The sequence below is a fragment of the Neovison vison genome, chromosome 13, assembly GCF_020171115.1.
Source record: "Neovison vison isolate M4711 chromosome 13, ASM_NN_V1, whole genome shotgun sequence".
Taxonomy (NCBI): domain Eukaryota; kingdom Metazoa; phylum Chordata; class Mammalia; order Carnivora; family Mustelidae; genus Neogale; species Neogale vison.
In genome coordinates, this window is record NC_058103.1 from 9,471,905 (window position 1) to 9,484,587 (window position 12,683).

At 49.7% G+C, this 12,683-nt stretch overlaps 1 protein-coding gene, 1 long non-coding RNA gene and 1 other non-coding gene across 3 annotated transcripts; 2 read left to right on the top strand and 1 right to left on the bottom strand.

The window, feature by feature from the left end:
* Positions 1–473: 473 nt before the first annotated feature.
* On the bottom strand, positions 474–10,376 carry GLRX5 (glutaredoxin 5). The gene is made up of 2 exons (XM_044231036.1): positions 10,052–10,376; positions 474–1,115 (listed from the first exon to the last, which is right to left on the bottom strand). Exons 1-2 carry the CDS (start codon positions 10,344–10,346, stop codon positions 937–939), a joined length of 474 nt encoding a protein of 157 aa, XP_044086971.1. The 5' UTR covers positions 10,347–10,376; the 3' UTR covers positions 474–936.
* Positions 10,377–10,831: 455 nt separating this feature from the next.
* Positions 10,832–12,416, top strand: LOC122893369. Its single transcript, XR_006381623.1, has 2 exons — positions 10,832–10,927; positions 12,170–12,416. It is a non-coding gene; the product is annotated as an uncharacterized LOC122893369 (long non-coding RNA).
* On the top strand, positions 11,585–11,859 carry LOC122894726. Its single transcript, XR_006381800.1, has one exon.
* Positions 12,417–12,683: the final 267 nt, after the last annotated feature.

A 12,683-nucleotide genomic window follows, 5' to 3' on the forward strand; every position in this document is an offset into this window, starting at 1 on the left:
TGATGGCAATTTCTATGTCAAATTTAATGGAAGAGTGTAAGAATCACTCTTGATTTCTAGACAAGAGAAGGTCACAGGCATTAAACATCCTTAGTTGCTGCAGACTGAAGGTCTGTGTGCCCTCAACATTCCTGTGCTGACACCTAACCCCCAGAGTGGTGGTTTGGGGGGTCTTTGGGAGGTGAGCAGATGAGGAGGGATGGGAATGGGATCTGCGCCCTTCGAAGAGTGAGCCCAAAGAGCTTCCTCGCGAGGACACAGGGAGAAGAGGAGCCTACGAATCAGGTAGGCACAGCCCTCGCCGGAGACCTAATCTGCTGGAGCCTTGAGCTTGGACTTCCGACGTCTAGACCTTGAAGAAGTAAACACGTGTTGTTTACAAGCCAGCCAGTCCCTGGTATTTTGTCACAGCAGCCGGAGGAGACTGAGGGACCGACTTACCGCCGTTCAGAATTAACAACTCGCACACGGTATCCCTCAGTTGACAGTTTATTTTTAAAAAACAGCACCCCAGCTCCCACATCTTCTTCCTTGGCCATCATTTTTCTTAACAGAAGAAGCTATGAAAAATTGGGGGGTAGGTATTATCTTTGCCAACTGACACATTTGCAGAGGATTCATGAATAATGATGATTTAAAAGCTCCTGGTTTTACTTCTGAATCACGCAAAGAGCAGATGACAATACGAGATTTTGCTGACAACAATATCATAATACAACAGTGAATTATTATAGTGCAGTGGTTATAATTATGTTCACAATCGAATATTCGCAGCCCAAACCCCAGACACACCAAACCCCCGACTGCTGACAAGCAGGGGGAACCCGTGCAAGCAGCGGCCGTCCGGAGAGTGAACAGCAGACTCGGTAAGGCTTTGCTGGCAGCGGCTCTCAGTGCCCACAGCCCCCTGCCGCACGGGGAGGCCCCGCGCCGCCCTCACTTTGAGTCTTGGTCTTTCTTTTCATCCAAAAGGGCCGAGCGGATCCCCAGCTTTTTCAGTTCCTCCACCAGGTCCCCATTTTGGTGCATCTGCAGGAGGATGTCACAGCCGCCCACGAACTCGCCGTCGAGGTACACCTGCGGGATGGTGGGCCAGTTGGAGTAGTCCTTAATGCCTGCAGGGAAGAACACTCAGGCGTCACTTAGGTGCTCGGAGCTGAACTGTGCATGGGGCAATCCGTTTCCTCCCGGGGTCCCCCACCACGCCCCCCTCCCATCCTCAGGGAACCATGTGTCGGCCACGGAGTGGGAGCTTTAGTGAAAACCGGACCGCTATGTAAACCCTACCGTTTCCGATCACCAACTGTGAGGTGGCCCCAAGTCACTCAACTGTCCGCCTGTTTCCACCCCCACCTCCTACCGTTCTCCTGAGCATCGGGGAGATGAGGCTCTCCCCGGACAGAGGACAGAGAACCCGACCGGTGGATGCCATGGCCCCCCTTCCTCTGTAGTCATGGATTCCGTGCAACAAAACTTCAGCGCTATGCCTTCCTTTCCAAATGGACCGTCTAACGTGGGTCCATCCCGGGAAGTCTGCCAAGTGAGGCAGGCCTCACTCAGGCTTCTTGTGCCCGTCTGGGTTGGGGAACACCACCAAGATGCTGCATCACTGGGTTTTATTTTTAATAATCCTTTTGCCCAAAGAACAATCTCTTTCCTAGGGCAGCCTACAGCCTTCACCCTCTTCAACCCCCCGGGTGGGCTCTCCGTGGGGCAGGCTGATGGGGCTCGGCCCAGAATTCACAGTCACTGAGTCAAAGCAAGGAAAGGCCCGAAGCCCGGCTAATGCCCATGTCCTGGGCCACGGGGTGAGAGAGACCCCCTCCCTGTCCTCAAGGACAAGAACCTCAAGAACCGTGCGAACAGTTGTGAGGACACACAGAGATGTGGCACCTCCTAGAACCCCCAACCGGGCGACCACTCTGTTCAGTTCCAGACCATAAGGCTGATGGTCTTAAGAAGACAGGAGAAGTAAAATGTGGTTTCAGGCTTAAGACAAAAGATTACTCTTTCTTCGTGTTCTTCTACCTCCTTCCTACAGATGAGATACGCTTTTAAAAACCCATCCATCCATAAAACACCTGTGTTGGTGCTATAAAGAGAGGCTGAGCAAAAGCATGGCGTAGGAGAATTAACCGCTAGAGACCACAGTTGGTTTTTATACTTCTATAGATAGGAAGGTATTTTTAAAAGGGCAAAATGAGCAGACAAAATAAAACAGAAAAGTCAAAAGATTCTTCAAACAAAATACAATACTACGCATATTAAAAATCATTCAATTGGTGGTTTTTGTGTAAATAAACTAAAAATACCAAAACTGGTCTTTGAGATACTATCACTTATGATCACTGGTTTTCCAAATAAAATCAGCCATTTGACTCATATCACAAGTCCTAAGATAATAATGTTTTCTTCTCTTTTAAAAGTCACTACCTTCTTAAAAAAAATAGTGACTTTGCTCTAAACAGAGCACCACAGAAGGCCCCCCACGGAGGGCTTTATCTTTTTCCTCCAGACTTCCTCTACGGAGAAAGGGTTACAATATCATAGGGCCCAAAAAACGTACTGTTTTTTTAACTTCTTTTTTTTTTGAGGTGTAATTGACATAGGACATCGTAACATTTCAGGTCTACAACATGACGACTTGATATTTGTATATATTACAAACTGATCAGCACAGTAAATCTCATTACCATCAGTGACCATATGCAGTTATAAAGATCTCCTCCTGTGATGAGAACTTTTGAGACCTAGTTTCTCAAAAACTTTCAATGTGCAATACAGTATTAGTAACTAGAGTCATCATGCTGTACACTACACCCCCAGAAAAGGACACTTCTAAGCCACTTTAGATGTCTTTAAAAATAAATAAATAAATCAGCTAGAGGTACGGGGGTTACTAAAAAAGAGAAAATTCCGTTAACCATCAGAATGTCGTTATAATACCAAATATCTGGATTTATTAGAATTTCTCAATGAATTCAAGTTTCTATCTTGAATTCTGATATTTGGTGCAACACAGATGACTCAGCATAGAAGTCATAATTCTTGGAAACTTTCTTAAATATCTTCTATATTGTGTGCATAAACTATTTATGTGCATGATTTTCTATCTGGATCTTTTTCAATTAGTAATACATTGTGTTAAGCCTTCCAAGACAACGAATATGATTCTTTCGGTGACTGCCTAAATGAAACACAGCAAATTTATGAGACACAACAAAAATGAAAATAAATTTGCCATCTGAGGTTCACTCCAACCACATACATCCAATCCTAAAATGTCGTTTTTTAAAATCTCTGCAAAGTAGAATACTTTGCTCTCATCAATCACGTTTACAGTCCCGCACTCACTCAAAGCTTTAGGCTTGTCTCGTTCATTTAGGCAGCACATCACTACAGATCACATGTCCAGACTAGAGGGAAGAGGACACGTCACCAGAATCAACTGTCACCATTAAAACTACCAAACAAGTGGGCTTTCCAACCAACCTGAAGATGGGACACAACATAGCCATGTGCGAGGGAGACAGACACCTTCCAGATCCCAGGGCCATGCTCTCTTGCCTAATAATTTGTATTTCAAGAATTCAGGAGAACCTGGCCTCAGAGCCCACGATGGCATGTGACGTGGCTACGATGCCAACTAGCGGATAGTTTATCAAAATTAAACTTCCCTGCTTCTTTGGTTTTATTTTTATTTATTTATTTTTTTAATTTATTTATTCGACAGGCAGAGATCACAAGCAGGCAGAGGGGCAGGCAGAGAGAGAGGGAGAAGCAGGCTCCTCGCTGACCAGAGAGCCTGACGTAGGGCTCGATCCCAGGACCCTAAGACCATGACCTGAGCCGGAGGCAGAGACTTTAACCCACTGAGCCACCCCAGTGCCTCTGCTTCTTTGGTTTTAGGGGAACAAGCGTTATAGGCAGCTGATAAGGCAAAGAGCACTGGCATCTTGAAAATATACTATTTTCTATTTTTAAAGGTCTGATTACAGGTTTGAATATTTAAAGAAACATTCAAGTGATTCCTATAGCACAAAGCAAGTAACTTCCAAGAATAAAAGACCACTCTTCCTAAGTTGAAAATGAAAAATGAATCCCATCAATTCATATGTAATCGTTTAAACATGGCTGCTTTTTCATTTTCAAAAACTGTAACATACAATGACAGCTCTTCCAAATTTCACTCCAAATAACTCAGAATCAGAGAGAGAAACTCTGAAAAATTAGGAAATCGTATCCAAGAATGGATTTTAATGGTAATCATATTTTACAGATGACAAGTGACAACGATTCAATTTGGGACAAAAAATATTGACTGCAAAGTTATATAACGGGGTGACATTAGAAATTGGGAGTAAGGAAGGAGGCGGTCTTATAAAATCAGTTCTACAGGCACCTACTGCCCCACTAAAAAAATGAATATTCCAAAGGATCAAACCAGAGTGCAGGGAAAAATAAGGGTATTAGAAAGTTCCCTTCCAGGGCGCCTGGGTGGCTCAGTGGGTTAAGCCGCTGCCTTCGGCTCAGGTCATGATCTCAGGGTCCTGGGATCGAGTCCCACATCGGGCTCTCTGCTCAGCAGGGGGCCTGCTTCCCTTCCTCTCTATCTGCCTGCTTCTCTGCCTACCTGTGATCTCTGTCTGTCAAATAAATAAATAAATAAAATCTTAAAAAAAAAAAAAGAAAGTTCCCTTCCAGAACTTTCAAAAGGGATTTTTCAAAATTCGTCATGTTTCAGAATATTAGACTTCGTTCCCAGTTTGGACAACAAAGGATAGGAGCACCACAATTACAGTTTCCTTTTTCCCTGAAGATTTTCACCGTAGGAGCAGCTCGGGAACCTGATGCAGATCAACTCTGCCTCGGGCAACTCACAGGGCCTCCTCTGGCTTCCGAGAGAGAATGACAGCACCACAGGAGATTATCTGAGCTAAGAGTAAGGGAGAGGCAGACCCGCCGGGGGCCAGTGCCAGAGAGAACAGAGCACTGGATTCGAGTCAGCGGGCTGTGGCTTGCCAGCTTGTAAATAAATGCAGTGTCAGATCAATCTGCTCCTCTCTTCACCTCAGTTTCCCTGCCTGTTAAGTGGAAATAACTATTTCCCGATTTACTGCGAAGATGAGATGAGATCTAACTGGTGATGGGGTTCAACTCCCCCAATTCCAGGCACCAGCGCAGATTCTGTCCACCGTGATGTCCCGTACGCCATCCTTCCGTCACGCGCCTCTGAGAAATACACGCAATGGGGACGAAGGCGGAAAAAAATACCAATCCCGCGGCCAGGCAGCACGAAAACACCCATTTGCTGAGCTAAGGGTTACTGAATTTCATACTCTCTAAGAATTTTACACACACAGCCTCACTTAACCTTTGCAAAAATCCGACAGGGACTGCATAATTTTCTCTGTTTTACAGATGAAGAAACCAAGGCTCAGGGAGGTTCTCTGACCAAGGTCACGGCGCTGGCAAGTGGTGGAGCCTGGATTTCCGTCCAGGTTTCTACGAGTCCGAAGGCCGGGCTCTAGACCGGCAGAGATGGCCTCTGGCCTGTGGCTGCAAGTCACCCTTGCCCACGAACCATACTCACACTGCACGTGTATCCGTGACACGGGGACCGTCTCACACCTTTAACACAAACGGCACTGTGCCATAGTTACTTTTTTTGCAATTTACCTCACGACTAAACACCGCATTCTCCGGGACACAGTCCCATGGAGAACATCTAGATCCAGCTCGTTTTAGCCACCATTTCGTTTCCCGCCACCCGGCTTTACACCCCAGTTTGTTTATCCAGTCTGCTAAGAGACCAAGACCCCCTCTTGCTAATTTTTCTTTATTACAAGCAGCATGTCAATGAATATCCTTTTATCTGTCTTCTAACTCAAACGCAGGGGCTTCCTCTCTGGAGAAAAGGGGCGGCCAACTAAGGCGTTTGGGCCGTCTGTGGTCCACTTCTTATTTTGGTAAATAAAGTTTTATTGGGACTCGGCCACACCCACCTGTCAGGTACCGTTACAACCGCTTTCACGCCACCGCAGCAGAGCAGAATCCGTGCCATGGAGACGGTGCGGTCCACACAGACTGAAGTATTTCCTCTCTGGCCCTTTACAAAGGAAGTCTGTCAACCCCCACTCCAGACTGTGTGCCCAGGAGTGAAGCAGCTGGGTCTTCAGCCATGTTCACCTTCAACTTGACCCGGTACTGACAGTGACTCCTCCGCTGTGCTGGTACCTTTTTATACTCTCATCTGTAGCGTATGACACATCTGCCACACGAGCCCAGAAACACCACCTGTTATTGTGACTTCTAACATTTGCCAGTGTCACAGATTTGTTTCTGTTGCTTAAACTCCCTGATGCTCAGCATAGTTTCAAATACTTAAACACTCGACAATAGGATAATGGCTATTCGTTCTACAGATGATGTGAACAGGCAGAAATGTCACAGTGTTTATGTTTTTAAGAGCATGGGACAGAGTTTAAAAGAGGTATATATAAAGGAAGGATTTACTTATTCATTAAAACATTCACTGAGGGGCATCTGCGTGGCTCAGTCAGTTAAGCGTCCCACTGGTTAAGTGTCTGACTCTTGGTTTCAGCTCAGGTCAGCATCTCGGGGTCCTGGGATCAAGCCCTGAATCAGACTCTGCGCTGGGCAAGGAACCTGTTTAGGATTCTCTTTCCCTCTGCCCCTCCCCCCACTGGTGCACATGCGCACGAGCGCTCCCTCTCTCTCAACATAAATAAATAAAAGCTTTTTTTTTTTTTAATAAATTAAAGCTTTAAAAAAAGAATCACTGAAAGCTTGCTCTGCATAAGCAATATACAGGGTCCTCAGGCAGTGGCATAAGACAAGTTCCCTCCTTTCGTGAGGGCAAAATACTATGCCCAGACATGCCTGATCTCAAATGCGGTTTTAAAAAATAAAAGATTAGAAACTAGATCCAAATGTTAATAATGGTGGATATAGAATTACAGGTAATTTCCCTTTATTGCCTTCAGCGTTTCCAAGTTTCTTCAATGAGCATGTCAGGTTTACAACAGGAAATGAAAGAGATTCTTTGTTAGACCAGGATTAGGGTATGCTGACACCTGTCCACTGGGACCCGGTCCCTCCGTGGACACCTTCTCTGTTCTTCCAGGTCAGCTGGAGAAAGAAAAGACCTGAGGAAGACCTCACACTCGTCTCTGCTCCCTGGGTCACCGGCCACGCTGTCTCCGCATCACACTTCAGGGACCCGGCCCCCAGAGCAGGAAGACAGCTTCTGCGGGTGTTCCCTGGGCTCTGGGCCCTTTGTAAAGCTCTGGTACAAGAGAAAAGGAAAGGCAGTTTTGCAGGAGCTCCTCTAGTGACAAGCGGTGACCTTGGCTCTGGGAAAGGTGCACAGATGTATCTGTGACTAGCAAAAGCAAACATCAGACAGCCTGTCAGCTCCTCTCCGTAAAACTCAAGGGTGCAGGGAGCAAAGAGATGAAGAGTGTTCCTGCTTCTATCGAGTCTTACGTGACTAAACTCATCCACACCGCGGGAACGAGCTCACACCACCCTGCCCCAGTCTGAGGGTTAGTACTGCATGCACGCTTATTGTTCCAAGCCACAAAAGAGGTGTGTGTTAATGTCCAATATATACGCAACACATTTATTGACCAAGATAATAATCTGGTATGAAACAAACTAGGAATAAAAATGATGAAACTCAATGCTCAAAAAATTTAAGGGCTAAATTCTTGTTGCTGTTGCTTGAATACCGGCACGTGAGCCTGAAATATGAGACGGGAACCTCAGCGCTATGTGTAAACCTGCTTACTTCTGCTCCTACTTTCTTCCTACACTCCAGGACACCCCATCTCCAATTAGGTGAAACGGGAGACACAGGGCACCTGGGTGGCTCCGTCAGTTGACCAACTGCTCAGGTTGTGATCTCAGGGTCCTGGAATCGAGCCCTGAGTGTGGCTGCTCACTCAGACGGTGGTGGTGGGGGGGTCTACTTGAGAAAATTCTCTGTCCCTCTCTCTGCCCCCTCCTCACTGCACATGCACGCTCCTGCACGCGCTCTCTCTCTCTCTCTCAGATAAATAAATCTTTAAAAAGACTGGTGTTGTGAGTTGAACTGTGTCCCCCAAAAAACTATGTTCAAGTCCTAACTTCCTCTGTCCCTCCCCTCTGCGTTCCCTCTCTAAATTAAATAAATAAATAAATTTACAAAAGATGAAAATAAACAGAATAGAAACCACAAACCAAAGACCCTCAAAAACTTATACTAAGCAAGCTATCAATGACATGACTTTTTATTAACAGCCCTCCTAGCCTGCCTGGTGGCAAGGTCCCTGCTGAAAGACTGCAGAGTAGTTTCTCCTCTTATCTTCGAAGCAGAGCAGCCACCGCTGGGTGAAGACTGTGGCCATCCCCCACCCCCCCCACCTTGTACGAAAAACACAGCCCACGGCCTGGGCGCCGGTGCCCCGAGCAGCCAGTGACACTCTAGCAGGCAAACTAACAAGGACCACGAGGCTCCTACAGGGTAGCATCACACAGAGCGGGTCATGGTAACCTGCCTTCCGTCCTCCTAGTTTCCACCCATCCAAACCGAGAGTTTTCCAGGAATTAAATCTGCGGAAAATATAATTCCTCTGAGAACCATTAAGTCCCAATGATAAAATACCTCCCGCTGAGTGGGTCCCTTCTGTGTTCCGGATAAAATGATGGGCACTTTCTAAAAAGATTTACTTTCTCTATTTCTCCTCATCAAACCTTTGTCAAGTTTGGTTTCATTATCGTCCCATTACCGAAAAAGAAAATGCAGTAATGGGACCTGCTTAGGGTTGCCCGGCTGATTGGCTGCGGCGGGATTCCAGCCCCAAGTCTGACCTCCACACCAGCTTGTCTGGTCAAGGAGGGAGGACTAGGACTGATCATTTCAAATGCAGAATAACAGTCCTAAGTACATAATAACAAACTCTAGAATTCTACATGTAGAATAACAGGGAACCTGGTGCCCGGTAAAACTGTTTTCAGAACACTATAACTAAAGAACAGCAGGGCTCAGAGAGATGCCAGGACCCCTACTGGAGGTCCCTAACTGGAATGCAGGATACTAAGCCACCCTCCAGGAAGCGCAGGCACAGCCTCCCCATTTCTCCACCAACTCTGACCAAGGGCCCTGGCCAAGGAGCAGATCTATGTACTCCACTGGCCCGTCCTCCTCCCCCACTGAGATACTTACAAGGCTCCTGGCACCGTGTTCCGCAGAAAAGGTTCTATTAGCTGTCAGGGCCCTCTCTCCGACCCCTAAGCCAGCAACCAGCCACGGGACCTGTTGCCATCTGGCCACACACCCTGATTGGCCCCAGGTTCCCTGAGATCCACGCTGGAGTTAGCTGGGGCCCAAGGGTCATTCGTCATCCCTCTCCGCACAAGCCTCTCTCTCCAAGCCCTAGACCCCCACAAATCCCTCCCTGGCCTCAAGGATCTAAAAATAAAGTTCATGCCTTTTCCTTCCACACCAAGTGATCCCAACGAAGACGACTCCAAAAGCTGTGTCTACCCGCTCCTTGTAGCAACACAGGATAGCTCCTGACACCCGCAGCCCTGAGGCACCAGGCTAGCCTCTGACCCCACCGCCTCTGACAAGGGCAGCTCCGGCCCTTCCTCTACCATCAACAGCACCAAGAGACAGGCCGACTCACTCAACGGGTCCCCCAAAGTGCCTGCCTTCTAGTGGTTCTTACAGGATCCCTCCAGGCCCCTCTTTCCCCCCCACTCTCCTCGGACCGAGCCTGAGCGATCTGGCCCCCAAAGGCCTCTCTCGGCTCCGCGTGGGGACCGCGGAACCGCTAGAACTTCCCCAATGTCCAAGCTGACAAGAGTACCAGAAGCCCAGATCCTCAAGACCCACTTCAAGTCAACGATGCCCCTACCCGACCCCGAACACAGCGCAGGAGCCGGTGCCCCCACCCCACTCGAACCCCCAGACAGAGCCCGCGCCGCCCAGCCCCGCCCCGCCGAGCGGCCTCGGCCCGTCGCCCCCCACCCGGCGGACCCTGACCTTGCCGGAGCTGGGGGTCGTCCAGCACGTTGTAGGCCGCGTAGTCGCGGACGCCGTGCAGCCGGAGGATCTGCACCACCGCGTTGCTGAAGCCGCACTGGGGCTGCTCCGGGGTCCCCTTGAGGAAGACCACCACCTTGTCCTTCTTCACCAGCGCGTCCAGTTGCTCCGCCGAGCCGCTCCCGCCGCCGCCCGAGCCCGCCGCCCGCACGCCAGGGCCCCGCAGGCCGCCGCCGCCCGCGCCGCGCCCCGAGCGGAGCAGAGCCGCCGCCACCCGGCCCAGGGATCCACTCATCCCCACACGCTAGTGGGAGCCCTCGACGGCCGCGGCCCTCGGCTCGCCCCCCGCCCCCCCCTTCCCCCGGCCCGCGGCATCCCGGCCCGCCCTCCGGAGGATCTCATTGGGCCGGCTTCGAGCTGCTCCACATGATTGGAAAATGCTAGCCCGCACTTTACTCGATTCTACCAATCATGTGGCTCGGCCGGCCCCCCGACAGGTTGGAGGCCGTCCTTAAAGTAGAGCCGCACCCTACGGCCTTCCTATTGGTCGCCGCCTGTCGCTTTGTCAGTTGATTGGAGAGAGGGAATGTCCATCAGCGACACGCTCCGAGGCAAGGAGAGGCGAAACCAGGAGGAAGACGACTTCCTCCGAGAGTAGATGGGCCTGCTGGGATACTCCCGGATGACTAGGGAAGGCAGTGGGCGGGTTTCGGCGTTCCGGGGAACGCCGGGAAGGGGTCACATCCAGGCGCTGATTCCGGTTCCGGTGTAGGCGGTAGTTGAGTTGCCGTGGCAACGCGGTAGCCGGGCGGCTGGTTCCAGCGTCTGGGATGGCGGCGGGGCTGGAGCCGGTCCGGTCCGCCTTTCCCAGCTTAGGTGAGCGATCCTGGTGCCTCCGTAAGGCCGTGGCCGAAAGCGGCCGGCGTGGTGGGGACGGGCCGGGGCCAGGTTCTCGCGGCCGGAACTCCCGGGTCGAGGCGGGGGCCGCGTGTCCCGGCCGTCCGTCTGCCCCGCAGCCCGCGTGGGAGCAGAGGCCCACACCCGGCCCCAAGGCTCCCGTCTCCACCGCACGGTTATTTCTCCAGAATAACTATTATCTTGAAAGTGTGTGAGGTGCCCTCGTGTGCGTGATCCCCTCCGGGTATGTGGCTTCGTGGGCTTGGCAGGCCTCTTAAGTCCTTGAAAGCTTTGTTGAACGGGGAGCTAAGAGGAAATTGGTTCGCTGGACAGAGGTTTCCTGGGCTGCTGCTGCGTGCCGGGCTCGGTGCCAGCGCGGGATGCCCAGAGCCGGTAGTCAGCGGGGGGACCTCGAAGCGGGTGCAGAAGAGGGCTCGCTGCTTCCTCTGTTCCCCGTTGTACGCATGGCACCTGGGCATGCCTTCGTTCTCTGGTTTACTGATTTCCCTCCCAGGCACTGGAGTGAACTCACTGCTGCATCCTCACCGCGGAGAGCGGTGGCTGGGACGTGGCACGTGTGCCTGCTGGTGGAATGAGGGGTTCCGGAAGCCCGGGACTCCGGTGAAACCCGTGCACCATCTGTGGTCTTGGAGCCGCGCAGGGTTGGTGGTACCCTGGGGCACACCAGACCTGCAGAGAAAGCATACTCCGGAGGAAGCTGAGGCATGACTGCTCAAGGGCCAGCGGTTCTATGTGCAATTTTCCTCGGATAGTCCTGGGTACTGTTGCCACGGTGATAATGACTCTGCCGTGTCGTTATCTATCCACCGACAGTAAGAGAAAGCCTCGCAGTCGAGATATTGTTTAACAGACGGAGTGGTTTCTGTTGGACACTAAGTACTGCTACAAATTACTTAAATAAAAAAAAAAATTTTTTTTTTAATTGTTGCTGAAGGTGACCTGCTTCTGTTTTGGAGGTTCTCAAATTTAAAACCAGAAAATGAGCCGGAGTGCTGTTAGCAAGTACTCTTGGAAATACTCATTCAGCTTGAAAGTCGAACCTTAGTAACAGGGAATAAATTCAAGAATGCTACTCAGAAGTGCTCCTCAGTGACCTGTTTATTTCAGCCTCATTGATGTTGTGGATGTGTGATCATTTTCTCATGGGGGACCCAAAATTGATCAGCTCCTTACAGAATGCTTTTTTTTTTTCTCCCCCAGATTCGTGGATTCCAGATAAATCAGAGAAACAAGTGTCATGAACAGGAATGTGTAGGAAGTGTGGGGATGCTGAAACCCAGGCCTAGTTGCAGAAGACCTGGTCTGGGGCACTCACCTTAGAGAAGAGATTATTTCCCAAATCACCTCACTTGTTCTCAGGCTTATGTTGTAGTAAGTTTCGGTATGTTTGTATGTTTGTTTGTTTGTTTTTTTAAATAAATGTTGATAATCCCTGAAAATCTCAAAACTGTTCGTTTCCTGCTTTAAACTGATCTGTTCCTGTATTGAGTGGAATAGAGAGAAGAGCTCACAGACTTCCCGAAGGCAGAGTCGTGGGCCAGTGACGGGGAGTAAACTGTCCCTTCCCCTGGTGTGGAACAGTGCCTTGGAAGCATAGTTGTCTTTCTTAGTTATCACACATTATTTATTCAATGGCGAACAGAGCTGCTGTTAAAGGTTACAAGTAAACCTGGAGCAGGAACAATACAGAGCCTGTGTTCTTCAAACCTACAGT

Excerpts from the sequence above, each read along its gene's own strand:
- GLRX5 (XM_044231036.1), bottom strand. The coding sequence starts at position 10,346 with ATGAGTGGATCCCTGGGCCGGGTGGCGGCGGCTCTGCTCCGCTCGGGG. Across the intron at positions 1,116-10,051 it reads CGACCCCCAGCTCCGGCAAG|GCATTAAGGACTACTCCAAC; the intron begins GTCAGGGTCCGC and ends TCTTCCCTGCAG.